Below are 21,755 nucleotides of genomic sequence, written 5' to 3' on the forward strand. Positions count from 1 at the left end.
TGATGTACCTACACACTGATGAACCTCCAGACTGATGTACCTACACACTGATGTACCTCCACACTGATGAACCTCCACACTGATGTACCTCCACACTGATGTACCTCCACACTGATGTACCTCCACACTGATGTACCTCCACACTGATGTACCTCCACACTGATGTACCTACACACTGATGTACCTCCACACTGATGTACCTCCACACTGATGTACCTACACACTGATGTACCTACACACTGATGTACCTCCACACTGATGTACCTCCACACTGATGTACCTACACACTGATGTACCTACACACTGATAAACCTCCAGACTGATGTACCTCCACACTGATGTACCTCCACACTGATGAACCTCCACACTGATGTACCTCCACACTGATGTACCTCCACACTGATGTACCTACACACTGATGTACCTCCACACTGATGTACCTCCACACTGATGTACCTACACACTGATGTACCTCCACACTGATGTACCTCCACACTGATGTACCTCCACACTGATGTACCTACACACTGATGTACCTACACACTGATAAACCTCCAGACTGATGTACCTCCACACTGATTTACCTCCACACTGATGTACCTCCACACTGATGTACCTTCACACTGATGTACCTTCACACTGATGTTCTGATTTTAGCTTTTATTTCCATGTCTTCACTAAAACACTTAAACAGAGGTCGGTCCTTCCACGCTCATTTATCTCTTTGGTCAAATAAACGTTTCTGCTGCTAAAAGGTAAAGTCCTGCGACCTATGTTTGACCACCACACCATTACTTCAATTGAATCCCAAAACCTCTAAAATATACAGTAAGTCCATATTGAATAATTTAATTTCCATCTTCTTCATCTTGAGAAGTAATATATAAAACGTAGAAAATATAGAACACACTGATTTTGGCTTCTTCTATGATGCTTGATCGGGACTTCCAGGGTTCAAGTTACGCAAATGGTGAAGACGTTCACCAAGCACAGCCGTTACGCACTCATTTTCAAGCGGAAGTTCTGGATTATGAACTGCCTAAAACCACTCGACTTTGCAAAATGCCTCGTAATTCGACTGGAAATATCATATCTAGATGTTCTAAAAATGAATAATATACAGTGGAGTTCAGTTGACTCTCATGACTTCACACTGCTGAATCTGACATGTTTGATTTAATCAAGATTATGAAATATTCACTGAGACAAGTTATGTAAGAGAATGTGTGATTTGTTAAAGGTCAACTAATGTGTTGATTTAAGTGTCTCTTAAATTGAATCTTATTTGAATGTAGACGTCTGTTTGTACAAAACTCTTTTACCCAGTGACTACCACTCTGCTCTGGTTGGTCAAGCATCAAGGTTTATAACTGTGCTTCATCAATCCCTGGGTCTTCACGTCCAGGGAACTCATTGTATAAACAAAGCAGGGCGTGATTACAGCTTTCTGAAGCAGGAGTGAAGCCCGTCATTACATTACAATATGCTTCACTCTCGTAATGTAATTTCAGACGGTACTTTTTTAGAGTAATAACTTAAAAAAAAGCAGCATATGTTTTTAATATTCCATTACAATAATTTATAACGATTACAAATGTTTTGAGGATGTAGTAAATTTCTGCTTTAGAATCCATCAGACTCTCATCAAGACTCATCTATAAAGAGTTAATTTCAGTTGAGCTGCAAATCTCTCGATCATCATCACGTTTTGTTTCATCATGCTCAACTCACATGAAGTAAAAAATCTCTCAAATTATCCCTTTTTTTCTGTATATTTTTACAATGCAAGCCACATAGATGGAGCTGGTAACTTCATCAAATGTCAGCTATAACCCCCCCACTTTTCTCTCAGACCAGAGGGGGTCGAATATAATACTTAGTTCCATAAAAACCCTCCAAAACTTTAATCAGTCATGACATTTTTCGTAATGTTCCATAATACATAGCTCAGGATGGATGGTCCGTGAACTGGTACTTGACCACCAAACTGCATTACACCAACGGGCTAGAAACCCGTACATAAACAGGATACTTTACCTGGGTTTGTAAAACAAATGGGGAGCCAAACACTATGTTTTCACGTGTATTGCTGCGAGTTCAACAACAATATCGCAGTTAATGTACATACACTACTTTGCCTTGGAAACAGTTTGGAAACCTAGTCTTACTCTTTTCTCAACTATACAGGGAGCCATCAACACAAGTGAGATTAGATACAGTAAAGCTACAAGTAAACTAGAATTTGTGACATTTTCTTTACTTCTACCCATCAAGACAACAACCTTTTTTTCAATGTATGTTGTGTTACTGTACATTTAGGGTAATAGTTGTGTTCATTATATGTGAATCAAGTTCAGGGTGGAGGGAATCCTAGTTCCTTGTAAAAGTACATTTCAAGATAGGAAAGTTTGGTCACCCTTCTATAGACAAGCTAGGATGGCATAAACAGAAAGCATCTGAAACCTTTGAGGGAAGATCAGTTAAAAAAAAAGTGTATATTAAATGTCATCAGAAAACCCATACAACCTACAATTTTAGCCAAAGTGTGTATGAACATCATCCTTTATGTGTGTTAGGGAAAGGAACACCAGTAAATCAGACATTATTCTGTTCTGTGACAGTAAATCATCCATTTTATCCAAGTTAATAAAGCTCTACATTGTTAAGTTTTATTTTTGTTTTAGTGTTGCTATGGTAACCAGGTATACTTCAGCAGAACACGTACGTTTTGAGCTATAAGGTCTTTCTTAGTAAGTTAGGAAAAATCTGAACTGGAGAGACAGCTTTTTTGAAGAACATTTCCCCCAGAAATATATTTGCGTCTCCCTTTCAAATGGCAATCGTAACTTGTCTTTGTTTGTTTGTGTGAGTCCCCCGTGCAAGCGGCCCAAAATAAGTTTCCTCTGTAGCGTTACTGATGCTACCGTGCACTACAGTGACTCACTGTAGCCGGGTGAGGAGCTCAGACGTGCACAGAGCTACTGCAGCTGCTTTACGCTACACTGATTCAGTATTCCCGGATGAGCAGCTCACGGTAGACAGATTCTGGTTCAGTGTTGCAGCCCTCTGGTGCAACTGCTGCTTTTTTTTTTCTTATTTAGGGATCACTCACTGCTGCCCCTTGAGGGACTAAAAAGAACATCTAAGCAGAATAAATGGTCAAGATATTGATCAGGGTTTTGAGGGTTTTGGAAACAGCAGTAGTTACTCTGAGTATGATTGAATATTACCTTCACATGTCCAACCAAAGTCGGCTGGAATATTAATTTGGCTGGTATCGTCATCATTCCATTGGGGGTGATATATTTTTTAAATATTGACAATTGATACTAAAACTAGAATGGCACATCTTTAATTTGTGTTCATTAAGTCATTGCCCTAAATTTATTACATATCATTTGATACTATTTAGCATTTGAATCCTTGATGACAATAAATTAAATGGGTCAGACCGTGGCTGTCGTGTTTCAGAACCTACTTGCATAACACACCAAAGGATTGAAACAGTCCGATTTTTTTTTTTTACCGTGTTTCACTATTAAGGGAACATTTTTTTTACCTCTAAAATGAATGTCAATCGAGTCAAAGAAAGGTGTGGATTGCGTTACCCAAATGGTAAACCTCTCCCGTTCTGCTGGTGTTTTTCCCAATGCATTTAAGCATGCCATTGTAGAGCCTTTACTCAAAAAGCTAGGCTTAGATCAGACTGACCTCAGGAATATCAGGCTTCCATCTTACTCGTAAAGATGGCAGCCTCGGCACAATGCTCCGCAGGAATTTTGGTTTCTTTTGTGCTTTTTCTTTGCTTTTTGCCGTGCAAACCTTGTCAACTTCAGCAGAGACAAACTGGTTGAAATCAGTGAGTCACCCTCTGCGTTTTACCCACTTTCTACACAAATCCTTAAGGTTTTCTGGAGATTTTGGAAGGTAGAGCAGCCGCTCTGTATGGGAAATGGAGGCGAAGCAGAGGGGGCAATCGTCAGTGCGGGCTCCGGACTCCGCTCCCATCCATTCACCTGGCGAATGTCCACTCTCCGGCCAATAAAATTGACAAACTGCTCCTTCTCCTTGGAAAAACTATTTAGACTTTTTACACTCTGCTGCCCTGTGCTTTACTGAAACCTGGCTCAGTGACGCGATCCCGGAATCTGCTCTCCATCTGCCCGGCTTCTCGCTCACGCGGGTAGATCGAAGCACGGAAAATCAAGGAATCAGCAAAATCAAGGGGCGGCGGAATGGGTTTCTACATTAATGAGGTTTGGTGCATATCTGTCACAGTTCTGACACAACACTGCAGTTTGAACCTGGAATCACTGATCATAAACTGTAAGCCGTTTTATTCGCCGCGGGAGTTTGCGTCTTTTACAATGGCTGCTGTTAACATCCCCCCGCAAGCCAATTTGAACAACGTGCTGTAGACTCTCGCGAAGCAAATACTCAGTGTGGAAAGAAAACACCCGCACTCATTCTTAATTGTCATGGGAGTCTTTAACTGAGCGAGATTAACCTGTGAACTGCCAAAGTTCAAACAACATGTCAGCTGTCCCACCAGAGACAAAAACACACTGGACCACTGCTACACCACAGTTAAAGGGTCATAGCACGCTGTCCCAAGTGCAGCTCTAGGACATTCCGACCACTGCCTTGTCCACCTCATCCCGTCCTACAGGCAGAAGCTTGAAATGGCCAAATCTGTAGTGAAAACAGTGAAGAAGTAGACCAACGAAGCAAAGCAGGAACTTCAAGAATGTTTTGCCTGCACTGACTGGATTGTTTTTTAAGCTGCTAACGACAACTTGGATGACGTGACAGACGCTGTGACAGCTTATTTCAAATTCTGCGAGGATATGTGTGTACCAACCAAGACCCACAGAACATATAATAAAAACAAGCCTTGGTTTACCACCAAGTTGCGCCAGCTCTGCAGGATTAAGGAGAAGCGGGCACTGGGACCACTGCAAGCAGGTCAGCAACACACTGAACAGAGAGATCAGAGCAACCAAGAGGAGCTACTCTGAGAAGTTGGAGAACAAATTTGCATCCAACGACCCTTCTTTAGTGTGGAAAGGCCTCAGAGACCTGACCAACTTCGGGACGCTGAGGCCAACAAAGACCTTGCCAAAGACCTCAACACCTTTGGAACGGATAATAGCAAACCTCAAAAATCCCACACTACCCCACCACCATCCCCCGTCACATCTCAGAATTGAATCACCTGAGGACAGCAACAGGACCCTGCTGGACCCCCTGCAGTTCGGCTTTCATGCCAAGAGCTCAGTGGATGACACAGTTAACCTCGCACTGCACCACGTCCTGCAGCACCTAGACAGCCCAGGGAACTACGCCAGGATCCTGATTGTGTAGTTAAGCTCGGCGTTCAACACCATCATACCCGGCATCCTGTCCCGCAAACTTTCCCAGCTGAGAGTGACCGTGGATCACCAGCTTCCTGACGTGTAGGAGCCAGCAGGTGAGACTGGGAGAGGTCTTCTCCACCACACTGTTAATCAGCAACAGGGACCCCCAAGGGTCCTGTCACCACTACTCTTCTCCCTCTACACCAACGACTGCATCTCAGAAAAACCCTGCCATCAAACTCCTGAAGTTTGCAGAGGACACAACTGTCATAGGCCTGGTCCGGCATGGCGATGAGTCTGCATATCGTCTTGAGGTCGAGAGGCTGGTTCGGTGGTGCAGCATGAACATCTGAACAAGCTCCAGACCGCTGAGTTGACAGTGGACTTCAGAAGGCACCTCTCAACTCTATGCCCCTTCACCATCCACAGCCACCCTGTGGCATCCGTGGACTTCTTCGAGTTCCTGGGAACAAACATCTCCCGGGACCTGAAGTGGGAGGCTAACCCCCTGCATCCTGAAGAAGGCCCAGCAAAGGCATGTACTAGCTGCGCCAGCTGAGGAGGCCACACAGCAGGACAGAAGGAGACTTCAGCGGACTGCAGAGCGGAACTTGGTGCCCCCCTGACCTCCATCCAGGAACTGTTCGAGTGCAGGACCAGGAAGAGAGCAGGGAACATCATCAAAGAACCTGACTCACCCGGGATCCTCCCTCTTCTGCCCCCTCCCCTCAGGCAGGCGCTACAGAGCCCTGCGGACAAGAACCACCCGCCACAAGAACACGTTCTACCCCCTTTCGCCATCTCTCTCTTGGACAGTTAATTCCCACCATGCCATTTATACTCCCATTTATTGCACTGTTTGACGTTTTTTGCTCTGTGTTTATTATTATTACTTTTCTTGTATATTTTGTACTTATTGTTTATCCCTATTCTAATTTTGTTACCAATTCCGGAGTCGTCCACAACCACGGAAAATTCCATGTATGTATACGAATATGTACTGGCGAATAAAGCTGCTCTTGAGTCTCTAGAACCTTGTCCAAGATCTTCTGGCATGTCTGTCTTCCGTAAACATTACTCTATGGAGATGGCCTTACTGAAAGTGTCCAATGACATCATGATGTCGGCTGATTCAGGTAAATACACTGTTATGGTTCTCTTGGATCTTTCCTCAGGCTTTGACATAGTTGATCACCAGATCCTGCTGAGAAGACTGAGGGATGAATTTGGACTGTATGGGTCTGTGTTACAGTGGTTCTCGTCATACCTTTCTGGACGCAGTACCAGTGTGTCAGCCAATCAAATGAGGTCTGAATCAGCTGATCTGTTGTGTGGGGTCCCTCAAGGTTCTGTTTTGTTCTGTTCCTTTATTCCCCTGGGTAAAATCATTCAGAGATTGCCTGATGTTTCTTACCACATTTTTGCTGATGACATCCAGCTCTACTGCTCTTTTGATCCAACTGAGCCCCAGAGGCTGAACAGCTTAGTCAATTGTTTGAAATCAAACAGTGAAAACACTTTGCAGCTAAATGTGGACAAGACTTAAACTCTGAATTAGGTCTGTCAAACTGAGCCTGAGAAACCTGGGTGTTGTATTTGACAGAGACATGTCTCTAGTAGAACACTGCAAAAAACTGACCAAAAACTGTTTCCTTCAACTGAGAAAAATCTCTAAATTTAGGGAAAATGGTGTCACAGCACAATCTGGAGATTATAATCCATGCGTTTGTGTCTTCTCGTTTCGACTATTTTAATAGTTTAGATTCAGACCTTATTCTCTGCGTTTGATTGAGTCTACTGACTCCTTTAAGAAACATCTTAATACTTTTTTATTTGTGCAGGCTTTTTCCTAATCTTATGTGACTCCTGTGTTTTTCTTGTGTCTTGGCCTTCTAGAGTTTTTTTAATTTAAAGGTATTTTTAAAAGTGTATTGGTTTTCATTGTTTAAGCGCTTTGTGACTCCGGTATAGAAAGCCGCTTTACAAATATCTACTACTTACTTACTTATGATTTGTTTGAGGTTTGGATGATCTATTGCTTGCATTGGATTTTTTCTGGGGCACTCCCACAGTGCAAAAGGGTTGTATTTGAATACTCTTTATCTTCTTTTCAATTGAAGCCTCATATAATAATAATCATAAATTCAAACCCATTTGAATTTTAAAATTTAAATCGGATTTGTGGTACAAGAGATGAATGTGCTGTTTACCAGCTGGTTATCAACAATAAAGCTTATGTGACAAAGTTGAAGGCTAATATATTTAAATATATTTAATGATATGAACTACATAAAATGTTGTTTTACACACCGGCCACAAAGCTTAGAGTAAATTCATTTTCTGTGAGCAGGGATGTTCACTGTTTCAAAAACAAATTATTAAAACTAACCCCTAATAATGAAGAGGACAAGACAAGAGGAAAGGAGGTTATATGTGTGTATAGGATACAATGTGAATTCAAAGTCTTCTAACTTCTATCAGTACAAGCCATCGAGAGAATTCCCCAACCCAGAGATTTTAAAAGCCTGAACTCTCAAGAGCTTATTGAGTCACAGCAGTCGGTGAACAACTCTGTCTAGATTTTAGAGATAATAGCTGGTCATTTGGATAGAGGAGACATCGATTCAGCCGCAGTCTGAAAGCTTCTACAGTTTTCCCCTCGTGGCACTCAAAGCTAATTCTAAATGTTTTTTTTCTTTGCTGGTTCAGTTTTCACTTCATTGCAAATTCAGTTAGCTGGATGCATATTGTTAACTGTATATTGATCCCAACAGGTGAAAGTTGATTAAGGTGGCATTATCAGTGATGAACACATTCTTCTCCGTCCAGGTCAATGTGTAAAGTCAAATGTAAAAAAGCGTTTTCTTGCTGTAGGTCCAACAACAATGACTTTCTCGTTTCATGTTAGAGACCTCGGTTCACCTTTTCACTGGTGAAAAGGTGCTTGTGTTTGTAGCAAGGAACACTTAACATGTTGTCACGTCAACTGTAGTGAATGCAGTGTTGATGTGAGATGGCAAACTAATGTTGACTAGCTCTTCATCCTGTCACCACTGACAGAGATTTCAAATGACAGTAACTCCTTGAAGGTTCTCTTTTTCTAGACAACTCGAACGACATCTGAAAAGAGGCCAAAAATGAGTTAACTCTTAGCACTTGTGCAGTAGGAAACTCATATCTGCAAAACAAGCTTCAAGAACTAAACTCATAGATTTAGTTTAATTTGGCGCATAAACACTTATAATAGCTAATATTTAAGCAATTTGACAGACATAAAATCAAAAGACAACCTCTGTGACTTTAGTAGTAAACAGCTACTCAAATCTCTATTTAATAAACCTGATCCAGAATACAGCAATTTGTCTTTAATGCCAGTTGATCATAAGAGTTACCACTCAAGGGAAACCAGTTCTTGGCATGGGGAAAAAAACAGAAAAAGCTCTACATTTTCAGGTTGATCTTCATTCCCAACGGCACCAATGGTCTTGATCTTTATGGTCCATTTCCATTACAAGTTGTGGAACTGTAGGGCCCGGCCTTAGAAACATTGACGACTCTATAGAACCCAACAAAACAGCATCAAACACTGTTGATCAAAGGCATTCATTGATTTTATTAATCCATCTGGAGATCCCCTTGGGAAGATTTTCCAGTTCACATCATAAAAGCAAGAAGAAGAACAAACACATTTCCACCCCAACACACCACAGCATAAAACAGGACCCTGGCCACCACAGACTGGTAGAACATACAGAGGAGCTTCTTGAAAATGTTAAATGATCGGAGCCTCCTCAGAAAGTACAGTCTACTCTGAACTTTCTTATAAACATGGTCAGTGTTGCAGGACCAGTCCAGTTTACTGTCCAGCCACACACCGAGGCTCTGAGGTCTGTGGATCAGAATCTACTGATGGTTCTCGAACACGGTTCAGGACCAGAGGAGAGAAATCCTTCCAGGCTGTTGCTCCTAAGCTTTGGAACGATCTTCCTCTCTCTTTGCGCTTGATGGAGTCTACTGACTCCTTCAAGAAACATCTTAAGACGTTTTTATTTGTGCAGGCTTTTCTTTGATTTTCTGGAACTCCTGTTGTGTTCTAAGTTTTATCTTGCCCTTTAAAGTATATACTTTATTGAATATTGTTTTGATTGTTCAAGTACTTTGTGACCCTGGTCTGGAAAAGCGCTCTATAAATAAAAATTACTTACTTACTTATAGTTGTCAACTATCTCCACCTCATCACCTCTCCTGGACCTCCCGAAGTCCAAGACCAGCTCCTTGGTCTTTGAGGCGTTCTGCTGAAAGTAGTTCCTCTCACTCCAGTCCACAAAGTCACGTATCAGACCCCTGTACTCGTCCGATACAAGGTACAATACTTTATAGAATCATGAACAAACCGTGTTGCTAAACCAAAACCAAAAACCAACCTTCTGGAGTTGTTTAATAGGAAAAGACCAGCTAAAAATAAAGCTATTTCATAACAGTATCACGCAGCCCGAGCGACTGTGTTTACATTTGATTCTCTGGAACCTTCACGGTTAAAAAAAATGCAAGCATTCCTGCACACACTGACTAACACACACTGACGAGAGTGTTATTAATATCTAGGTGTGCTTCCCTCTAGAGAAGTGCCCGCTCAGCATGTGTATGGCATTTTAAGACAACTGAGGCAGAGAAAATCCATCATTTGCACCTAACCAACTGTATGTCTTCCTGCTGTCTTGGGGGAAAAGCGTTGCAGGTTAAGTTGCTGCATGACGGAGCACCCGTGTACCACCTTTCACCATCAAATTAACACTGTACGTGGCGTTTAAGCCCAGCTAATCACCTTGTTACTGGCGACAGATTATTAAGAGACTAGTAGCCATGGAAGGATCAATGTGGCTAAGAAGCATCTGTGCTTCCGTGTGTTCTGTTCAGAGATGCACTCATGCATGTGCGTATGCAGATCTGTGTTCTCCTGCAATTCCCCTGAAGCGCGAGATGCCACATACAGCAGCGATGGGCCGCACTGATGTTTGAGCATAGTATAGATCCTATCTTCTTTTTTAAAACAACACACCCCTATCATCCTGCTGAGTGTCTGCGTTCATGAGTGAGTGTGTGAGACAGTGGTGAGCAGAAGGAAGGAGTGTGAGCCCCTCCAGACTCACTTATAGTAATTTAGCAGACTGCAGCAATGCAGAGAAGGCAGGAGTTGAGTTCAGGGAGGGGGTGGAACAATAGCATCCACTGCACAGCAACAACACTTCTTGTATCGTTTTATTGTACGTGCCACATTAGTGTTCTCTCACTGAAGTGGGTTATAAATTTCAATTTACAAACACACACACACAATCGATTGTGTTTTGTTTTGCCAAACAATAAAAACTAAAACATCAGTTTTTGTTTAACATCCACGTTAAGTTCTTTACCACTTTAATCACTAAAGTGCTGGAAACGATCATTTCTGTGAACGGGAAAAGTAGGTAAATATAGTGGCAAATAATCTGTTTTAAAATAAATTTAAAGATACGTTAAATTGTCTTTGGCCGAGCGTGGTTAACCCTGTATTATTTCTAAGACCAGAGCTGTGTCTCAAATTGCATACTTGCGTACTTAAACTTAGTATTTTTAGTGCATAAGTGCGTCACGATTCTTAGTATGCGAAATATAGTGCGCCATGCACACTAAATTGGCGTAGTGGAGCTCAGGCCTCTCTCTCTCTCTCTCTCTCACAAAAGAAGACCCTGAACCACTACTCCTGGCCAGTCCTTTAAGGCCTTGACGTCAGGCGTCCCGAGTCAGGAGTCAATGTCCTAGTCGTTCCTAGTCGGACGACAAAAGAGGCAGGTGCACGCGTTCAATTGGAAGGCTTAGTCAGGCGCAATGGGGCGCAGGTCAATGAAGTGACTTTTGTAAACAATAGATAAGCAGGGATGGCATGGATGAAACCATACTTTCATCAAAAACTTCACACCAATATTATCATGTGAATGAATCAGATCTAGACATGGTAATCTGGTCCTTTCACATGCATCCAGCGAACATTATCATAACATTGGAACACATCTCATCACCTCCTGCTCCATGAACTCACTCATTTACATCAATGTCTTGAATTGTTGTCCTATTCACATGCATTATCACCGTGTCTGATTCATGGTCATGTTGTGCTAATAATGATACACAATTTTGTTGACATGACTTTAATGATCATTTTAGATAATCACAATTATTTCGCTATATCTCGACACATACGGAAAAGCCCCCCTGGCTGCTGCTGTGAGATACAGGACTTCAGCCACTTAATGTGTTTTTTCTGCAACGTCTTTCTCTCACAACAACCAGACCAACGGCCGATAAAGTCAGTCGCTTAGTGTCGTTATCCATGGTGTTTTTATTTTATCTTTCGTTCGACGGGTGAAAACACCGTCCGTTCTCGACGAGTCTCAAAGCATTTCCAGTTGCCACTTCTCTCTGACGTCAACACTCTGCAGCATCACCCGCTGTCACACATGCGCAGAACGTACACTTTTGCCGACAATCTCTTTGGTGTGAAGCGAGGCATTTTTTCGAGGGACGGGGTCAGACTACACCGGACAGCCCGACGCTCGACAGTCAGCGCGATGTGTCAAGGCCTTAATACAGACCTCACTCATCGCTCCTGCTTCGAGTCTTGGCAGTCCCTGTTCCCTTCATCAAGACTCCGCGCTCCTGCTTCGAGACTCCACACTTCCTGCTTCAAGACTCCACGCTTCCTGCTTCAAGACTCCGCGCTCCTGCTTCAAGACTCCACACTTCCTGCTTCAAGACTCCACACTTCCTGCTTCAAGACTCCACGCTTCCTGCTTCAAGACTCCACACGTCCTGCTTTAAGACTCCACACTTCCTGCTTCAAGACTCCACACTTCCTGCTTCAAGACTCCGCGCTCCTGCTTCAAGACTCCACGCTTCCTGCTTCAAGACTCCACGCTTCCTGCTTCAAGACTCCACGCTTCCTGCTTCAAGACTCCACGCTTCCTGCTTCAAGACTCCACGCTTCCTGCTTCAAGACTCCACGCTTCCTGCTTCAAGACTCCACGTTTCCTGCTTCAAGACTCCACACTTCCTGCTTTAAGACTCCACACTTCCTGCTTCAAGACTCCACACTTCCTGCTTCAAGACTCTGGCTCCTGCTTCAAGACTCCACGCTTCCTGCTTCAAGACTCCATGCTTCCTGCTTCAAGACTCCACGCTTCCTGCTTCAAGACTCCACGCTTCCTGCTTCAAGACTCCACGCTTCCTGCTTCAAGACTCCACACTTCCTGCTTCAAGACTCCACGCTTCCTACTTCAAGACTCCGTGCTCCTGCTTCAAGACTTCACACTTCCTGCTTCAAGACTCCACGCTTCCTGCTTCAAGACTCCGCGCTCCTGCTTCAAGACTCCACGCTTCCTGCTTCGATACTCTGCCCTCCTGCTTCAAGACTCCACGCTTCCTGCTTCAAGACTCCACGCTTCCTGCTTCAAGACTCCACGCTTCCTGCTTCAAGACTCCACACTTCCTGCTTCAAGACTCCACACTTCCTGCTTCAAGACTCCACGCTTCCTGCTTCAAGACTCCGTGCTCCTGCTTCAAGACTCCACACTTCCTGCTTCAAGACTCCACGCTTCCTGCTTCAAGACTCCGTGCTCCTGCTTCAAGACTCCATGCTTCCTGCTTCAAGACTCCACGCTTCCTGCTTCAAGACTCCACACTTCCTGCTTCAAGACTCCACGCTTCCTGCTTCAAGACTCCACACTTCCTGCTTCAAGACTCCACGCTTCCTGCTTCAAGACTCCGTGCTCCTGCTTCAAGACTCCACGCTTCCTGCTTCAAGACTCCACGCTTCCTGCTTCAAGACTCCACACTTCCTGCTTCAAGACTCCGCGCTCCTGCTTCGGGTCTTGGTAGTCCCTGCTCCCTTCATCGATACTCCGCGCTCCTGCTTCGAAGTCCAAGCTTCCTGCTTCGATACTCTGCCCTCCTGCTTCAAGACTCCGCGCTCCTGCTTCAAGACTCCACGCTTCCTGCTTCAAGACTCCACACTTCTTGCTTCAAGACTCCGCGCTCCTGCTTCGAGACTCCGCGCTCCTGCTTCAAGACTCCACGCTCCTGCTTCAAGACTCCACGCTTCCTGCTTCAAGACTCCGCGCTCCTGCTTCGAGTCTCCGCGCTCCTGCTTCAAGACTCCACGCTTCCTGCTTCAAGACTCCGCGCTCCTGCTTCAAGACTCCGCGCTCCTGCTTCGAGACTCCACGCTTCCTGCTTCGATACTCTGCCCTCCTGCTTCAAGACTCCACGCTTCCTGCTTCGAGAACTCCGCGCTCCTCCTTAGAGACTCCGCGCTCCTGCTTCAAGACTCCGCGCTCCTGCTTCGAGAAGCCGCGCTCCTGCTTCAAGACTACGCGCTCCTGCTTTGGGTCCTGGTAGTCCCTGCTCCCTTCATCGAGACTCCACGCTTCCTGCTTCAAGACTCCGCGCTCCTGCTTCAAGACTCCGCCCTCCTGTTTCGGGTCTTGGTAGTCCCTGCTCCCTTCTTCGATACTCTGCCCTCCTGCTACGAGACTCCATGCTCCTGCTTCGAGACTCTGCGCTCCTGCTTCGGGTCTCGGTAGTCCCTGCTCCCTTCATCGAGACTCTGCCCTCCTGCTACGAGACTCCATGCTCCTGCTTCGAGACTCCGCGCTTCTGCTTCAAGACTCCGCCCTCCTTCTTCAAGACTCCGCCCTCCTGCTTCAAGACTCCATGCACCCTGCTCCGAGACTCCGCTCTCCTGCTCTTTCCCTCTGCTCTCCAAGTTAAGTCCCTCAGTTGCTCAGTCCTAATTTGCTTTTGTTCTTGTTGAATGCTCTTGTTGTTTAGTTCTTTTAGTGTTCTGTATTAGCCTAGTTGTAGTTATTCGCTTTAGCTTCCTTAGTGCCCCCTCCTCGTGTTCCTGACTTCTTTGTTTTTGTTAACAATAAATAATTGTCTTTACACCGGAAGTTGTCTCGATGGTTTTGCTTGCACGTGGGTCTCTGTGATTTCGGTAGCAGTACTTTATGTTCCAGTCATTTTCACATTAAAATGTGTCCTTCCTAACAGAAATTGTAGAAGTAGCCAAGTAGTATAAGGATGCTCTCACTCGACTTGGCCAAGAGAGGAGAACCAACTGTGTCTGTGCAAATATAACATTTTTAAATAGAGTTTATAATTTCTGGTCTGAATGCCCTAAATGGGGTTGATTTGGACAAAGACGAGGGTTCAGCATTTTTTGTCCTCCCAGGCTATTCTTAAATTGTCCACAGTCAGTCTAGATGTTCCTGTGATCCCCTATCATGTCCCCCAACTTTCCTCACATCCTGTAGCCCTGTTGGGTTGAGGGGAAAAAAAACAGTTTTCATTGATTGTTATTGTTCAGTATGTTGCATTATGCGAGAAGTAATGTCGGACCCTTGGACAAGGTCCTTTGTGCTAAGTGCCCGCCACAGTGTCTCTGACTGGAATGTTAAACAAAATCCTTTACTGGGTTTTACTCATAGAAACGGTTGCATAATATATTTACACTCAGACACACCTATGCACGAACAAACCCAAACACAGCACAGCTATATATATTATATATGTGTGTGTGTGTGTATACATATATATAAAAAACACCATTTACACACGTGTGTGTTGTAAAGCAGCCAGGAACCAAATTAAAGACAACTGTGTGTAATTCCAAGTGTGTAACATTAACACCCACTCACACATATTTTAAAATGCAGTGGCACAGTAATATGTTCGTATGAAAGGTTCTATAAATAGCATAAGGTCAGACGCTAAAAATAGAACAGCAGAAAACAAGAGCAGGACAAGTTGAACTGAGTCTAAATGCTCTGACAGTCTGTCTTTCTGCATTTGGATGTCTGTGGTGGACATGAGCGAGGGGAGCGGCACAGGGGCTGACAAGACGACAGGCAGCGAGTTGCGCCGAAGTTGTGTCGCCTCTCCAGCTGCCTCGCCAGATAATTAGAATGGAGGCGAGCACACATGCTTCTACGCTCACATGAGCCTTATGTGCGACTCGGTCAGAAAAGCTTCTCTCAGCTCTGCCCTTCATGAATCAGCTGTCCGAAATAATCAGTTGTGACATGTTCGGTAATGGCATCCTCGTCAGCTGATGGAACATTTGGGGGCTTTCGCTTGAAGACTGGAGGCATTTTCTGCATGATTTCAAGCCGAAGCGTTGCCACCCCAAGCTTCTTTGCTAACCCGAGCTTGAGCAGTCAACTGTTAATTAACATAATAAAGCTGAAAGGTCAATTTTCAGAATAATTCTACACAGGAATTGGTTCAGCTATGGGAAATCTTTTTTTACTCTGCAGCTGTGCCATAGGACGCCCTGGAATTTACACAAAATCTACATTTTGTAAGCATCTTACACAAGCTCACAGCTACTTTCATAATCATAAATGAGGAAATTATATGAATTTCCCGCTGTTCACGTTTTACACATACGTTCTGCTCCCTCTTCATGAATGAGACCCAGTGTTTCTTCTGTATGTGTTATGAGAATATTCCTAGTCTAATATATATTAAATCACATATTCCTAATAGAAAATGTTGCTATTGTCACATTATACATCAATCAATAAATACAAATAACATGATCTCTACTTTGTGGATTATCAATAGTTGTCTCTATCTTCACAAACAAAATAGACTTTGAGACCACTTTGATTTAAATGATGGGATTTAAACTTTTGATTTGCCATTGACAGAAACTATTTTAATATGATATGCCAGTCTAAACGACATTCAGGAAAATCTGCTGCTGATTTTCAACCCATGGTTCCTGTATACACGAAATACATGGCCCGTGACATGGGTCATTTAAAATGATTATATAATGTTGACTGGTTCAAGAATATTTATCTTATCTTTATTTCTATTTTTTGTGTCTACCAAAGAAGATTATTAAAACCCGCCTCAAAGCTCTACGTTGCGAATACAACAATTAAAAAAAAAATTCACTTGCAGGGTTTTGTTTTTTCTGAAAAACCTTGAAAAAAACAAAATCTTGCTCAAGAAACCTCCAGTTGTCACATATATAAAAATATTTATTTCTTTATTGTCATGAAAGAAAAAACCTTTCACAAAAATATACTTGGTCTATTTAAACAATTGGAAAATGGCACAAATACTCCCATCACTTTTCAATTATTGATAGACAAAGCTGCAATAAGCTTGTATTCCATTGACAAACTATATACCACAATGAACCTGCTGATGTTACAATCACACTTTCCATGAGTAAAATGTGTTGGAAAAATAATATGTCAAGTCTAGTTACATACGTAGAAAATAAAGATGAGGAAGAGACCATGTGCAGATGTACCACATATTCAATTCTAGTTTTGTGATAAAAATAACAACAAGGCAGTACCAGAGACCACCTTCTTGTGAGTGAGTTAATAGTTGTTGTAGTATGTGTAACTAGAAGTCAGTTTCTGGTAAACTTGGATTGTTTTTAGTTACCATTTCTTGCAAGCATCAGCAATAATGTACAGCACCCACATAATGCACACATTTATTTGAAGCTTCACTGATTTTCTATTCTCTCCCTCTCATCTTCCAGGAACCTCGGAAAGTCAGGCCTACGTGTTTCCTGCCTCGGGTTAGGTGAGTTGGCTTGGAGGCAAAGAAAGATTCCTCCATATTTTTTCTTCTTTAAAAAAACACAAAAGCCTTCTGTGTTCCTCTTCAGGCACCTGGGTGACATTTGGATCACAGATCTCTGATGAGGTGAGATCGATTCAACAATGGTTCAAACACTTTTCCAGCATCTCTCAAATGAATAAAAGATAATATACACAACTTTATTACACTCACCCTTTTAACTCAAGTCACTTCAAGCCTAATGTATTATTACACACTCATGTTCAACGAGGCAGCTGGTTCACCATTTCTTTACATCTGGTTGTGTGTTTAGATGGCTGAGAATCTGATGACCATAGCCTATGAAAATGGAGTAAACCTCTTTGACACAGCAGAGGTTTACGCTTCTGGGAGGTCAGTCACATGATCCCTGTCAATGTTTCCTGTCTTTTTTACATGACACTTCCTTTTATTGCTGAACAAACACTCATGCACATTCTGTGTGTATCTGCAGAGCTGAAATCACTCTGGGAAACATCGTCAAGAAGAAAGGATGGAGGTAAAAAAACACATACTGTATATGTCTGAAAGCGCAAAATCAACCCATCTGATTCAACACACCACTAATAGCAACCCTGAAATCACTGAATGCGACCTATTTTTTTCTGGACTCGTAGTCATCCTGGTCACATGACTGTCCGACAATAAACCACCCGCACTATAATAATAAAACTCACACAACTGTCACACAAAATGTAACCAAGAACAGGGTTCAGTACACACACCTATGAGCAAGAGAACATTTATTTAAAAACTGTTTGCAGGAAATGATGTAGAAAATACACTTTCATCTATAATAAAAAATGGTTCAAAACAAAACTGTTAAGTTATCCTAACAGTCATTTCCTGTGTGTCTTTGTCAGGCGTTCAAGTTTTGTCATCACCACAAAGATCTACTGGGGCGGCCAGTAAGGACAAATTTCTAAATAACTGTAAATGACATTTAATTTCACGACTAACTTGAAATCTGTATCGCTTGCAGAGCAGAGACAGAGCGAGGGCTGTCGAGAAAACACATCATTGAAGGTGGAGTATCATTTTAATATACAGTATACACAATCACTCACAGGTTCCCACTGAGATGGTTAGCTCAAGTGTACAGTATGTTGATGCCAAGGCCTTGGAAGATTCAAATCTAGGAAATGAAAATATAAATAATTGTGTGGAGGAAAGATTGTTTTATGTGTCTCTAACAGTATATCTACATTCTCAATTAAATCGTAAAGCAAATGTGATCATTTAGGAAATGAAGGGAATGATTATATCAGATGATATTTGGATGTTAATTGAACTAATCTTTTCATGTAAGTTCTGTATCACAGAGGACTCGACCTCAGTGAGTTTATGGATGTTGTTATTGCAAACAGATGTGTTCGCCGACAGATGTGCACACCAAAGACGTGTTGTACTCTTGTTTATATGTTCTGCTCGGATGATGATGCAGTAGAAGACGGATGAGTAAGCTCGAATTGGGGGGGAGTGTAGGGAGCAAATGGAAAGAGCAGTGACACAGCAGAAAAGAATGTAATATGTTGCACCTTATTACCTCATCCTTACCAGTGGAAATGAGCCTCTTTGAACAGACTATGTAGAGTGTTGACAAGTAATATATCATTTTCTTATAAATATTCATATTAATTATAGCAAAAATAAGGGTATACCTTATACTTTACTTATTTTAAATATGGCTTTAAGATTTTATAAACAAATGAAGTAAGCAGGGTGTAATCAGCTACACCCTCCTCATCCAATCACACGATCACAGCTCCTCCATAAACCAATCATCAATGAATGTCAACCTGCTGTTAGAAGGCAGTTTTTCCTCACCACTGTGGCTCTACTGATTTGCTGGGACTTGTTGTTCTACCTTATAGTAGTGTTGGCTAAACCATCAACAACTTTAGTTACACCATTATGATTAAAAAATCATCACCAAGAAGCAGCAAACTAACCACTGCCAGTGTCGATGTCATCTCTAACCCTCTAACATTCATCAAACTCTAAAGAAAGGGTCTTTAGCCACTTCATAACTTTAAAACCTTTTTCAAGTTTTTCCGGGTTGAAATATTTTTCTTCTTTCAAAATCTTAACCCTTGTGTTGTCCCCGGGTCAAGGTGAGCCGGAGACCAGGAAACGTATGCAGTGGTGGAGGTTGTTCACCTTGACCCTGAGCCAACACAAGGGATACATGAAACACATTTGTTTTGGGGGCCTACACAAGGATTAAAGAGTTTTTGACAGCATAATGACATTTTTGCGAACTGTTTGAAATTGTTTAAAAGTTTGCAATTGAAATGAGTTTGTCTTCGAAGGTTTACGAGGATCTCTATCAAGACTCCAGCTTGAATATGTTGACATCATATTCGCCAACAGAAATGACGTCAACAGTCCGATGGAAGGTTAGTAAGCTAGGTACACCTGACGATGTGTGCATGTGAACTTTAAACTGTTTCCTGCAGAGATCGTCCGGGCCATGACGTTTGTAATAAACCAGGGAATGGCGATGTACTGGGGGACTTCACGCTGGAGCGCCATGGAAATCATGGTGAGTAAATATAGTGATAAATATTCACTTTTCACATGTCAAAGTGGTATTTCCCATGTTTTTATCATTTTAATGATGAGTAGTGACAGAGGGTTTCTCCATGATGTGGACTCTGTCATTACTATGTGAGTCATAATGCAGTGCATTAGCTGAATAACTGTTTGACCTAAACACCTATTTAGTGACACAGAAAACAAAGTAGTCTAAATATGCTGCATAATCCCAGTGATCAAGTCTACTATGTGAGTCTCTTTTCAAATATGGCAGACAAATGGATTATTTTGTAAATAAAACAAAAATCATTAAAAAGACACCTCTAATAAATTAAAACGTTTATATTCTGTTTGAGGTTATTTATTTAGTTATTAGTATCAGTATATGTGTATAACAGATGCCATTTTTGTTCACAGAAAAATATTCTAATACGAAGTTAATTCATGTTTTTATTGTTTGTGTTGGTTATAGTTTGTGTCTGTTTTGCTCTTTATTTTGTTGACCATGGTAGTAATGCTTCCTATCTTATCTTTACGTAGTCAGAACTTAAAAAGGTTACAGCTCGCAATACCAATACCAGAGACGCATTTTGATTTGATTTTCATATATAGAGTGGGACAAAAAAATACGACAACCTATTTTTAGGGGGTTCATTTTTTTTTAGGGTAGCTAGATAAAAATCCACACTGTATTTTTATATATACAGTATATTCTACATCTACCAACTTTTTTTTGCTCTTTGAGAAGATTATTTCCTGACTTTGTTCACTTTGAAGAACCCAGAGAGACTTATTTGGTTAAATTTGGCTTTCTTGAAAACAATATATTTTTAGTTTAGGCACGATGCAGTTGTCACACTTGTTCTGTTACAAACTGACCCTGGCCCCCTTTAGAGAAGGGAACATTACAGGAAGAAGTTTGGGGACCCCTGGTTTATATAACGTATTAATTTGGTCAGGCGAAAAAACGTCTGGTTTGAATCAACAGCACTTATCAATCAGTTACGTTGTTGTAGTTCTGATGGTTATTGACAGATTTCTTTGTGAACAGGAAGCATACTCAGTCGCCCGCCAGTTCAACCTGATCCCTCCCGTATGCGAGCAGGCCGAGTATCACTACTTCCAGAGGGATAAAGTGGAGGTGCAGCTTCCTGAGCTTTACCACAAAATAGGTAAGACTGTGTCCCTTCTCTTAATAAAATATCATTGAATCCGCTTAAAGCCATTGAAGAAAGGATTGCTTTCCTTCAGGCGTCGGAGCCATGACCTGGTCTCCCCTGGCTTGTGGATTAATCACTGGAAAGTACAGCGACGGCATACCCGAGTGCTCCAGAGCCGCCATGAAGGTCGGTTTTGATTTGAAAAGATCTTGGGGGTCTGACTAGCCAATCACAGGTGCAATCAGTAGAAAAATCCGTGATGTTCTCTCATTTGTTTGGGTAACTTTTCTGAAGGGGTACCAGTGGCTGAAGGAGCGAGTGAACAGTGAGGAGGGACGCAGGCAGCTGGCCAAGATCAAGGAGCTCCATCTGTTGGCAGACAGACTGGGCTGCACCGCTGCTCAGCTAGCCATCGGTGAGTTTGACAAACATATACATTCAATTATGAATTATTTTTAATATTTTTTTAATTTTGAGTGTGACAGTGGTAAAGTAATAATTACTGGAAATGCACTCAAGGGAGCACCAATATTGTACATTGTTATCTTAATATTCTTGCAATGCATAGTTTTTTTTATTAGTATTTAAAATAAAATTGATATCAATGAGCATAAAGGTGCAGTAGTTTAACCTGGTCTTGAACTTGCTCACACAACACACGTTGTAGGAGCGAGTAAGAAAGTGCTTTATTGATCTCCCTGAAGAGAGTTAGGAATTTTAATGAGACATGAGTTATTTCCACATTCCCTTCTTGTCAAAAGGTAATAGAATGCAATTCTATTAATTTCAGTTGATAATAAAAAGAGCATAATTAAGCATGAAAAATATGTATGATATTTATAATAAGTGATTGCTAAAAAGGTAGTGCAGTAATTGCATATATTTTTCAGCCTGGTGTCTGCGCAGTGAGGGGGTTAGCTCCGTTCTTCTCGGTGTCTCAAGTGCGGAACAGCTACTGGAAAACCTAGGTGCCCTACGGGTAAGTAGAACTTTCATGAAGACAATGACTAGTAAAGGA

The 21,755-nt window shown here is 42.2% G+C and overlaps 1 protein-coding gene across 2 annotated transcripts in view; it reads left to right on the forward strand.

Moving 5' to 3' along the window:
* LOC148066847 (voltage-gated potassium channel subunit beta-2) overlaps window positions 1-21,755 on the forward strand; it is a 37,683-nt gene that overhangs the window by 12,942 nt on the left and 2,986 nt on the right. For both annotated transcript variants that reach the window (XM_087807707.1, XM_087807706.1), the window contains exons 2-13: window positions 16,960-17,003; window positions 17,089-17,126; window positions 17,314-17,393; window positions 17,494-17,538; window positions 17,903-17,947; window positions 18,022-18,065; window positions 19,352-19,438; window positions 19,499-19,584; window positions 20,629-20,749; window positions 20,829-20,923; window positions 21,032-21,152; window positions 21,628-21,716. In XM_087807707.1, coding sequence (XP_087663833.1) covers window positions 16,960-17,003; window positions 17,089-17,126; window positions 17,314-17,393; window positions 17,494-17,538; window positions 17,903-17,947; window positions 18,022-18,065; window positions 19,352-19,438; window positions 19,499-19,584; window positions 20,629-20,749; window positions 20,829-20,923; window positions 21,032-21,152; window positions 21,628-21,716 — 895 coding nt within the window. The remainder of the gene's footprint in view (window positions 1-16,959; window positions 17,004-17,088; window positions 17,127-17,313; window positions 17,394-17,493; window positions 17,539-17,902; window positions 17,948-18,021; window positions 18,066-19,351; window positions 19,439-19,498; window positions 19,585-20,628; window positions 20,750-20,828; window positions 20,924-21,031; window positions 21,153-21,627; window positions 21,717-21,755) is intronic.

This window comes from Callionymus lyra, chromosome 14 (genome assembly GCF_982586985.1).
Source record: "Callionymus lyra chromosome 14, fCalLyr1.hap1.1, whole genome shotgun sequence".
NCBI classification, from domain to species: Eukaryota; Metazoa; Chordata; class Actinopteri; order Syngnathiformes; family Callionymidae; genus Callionymus; species Callionymus lyra.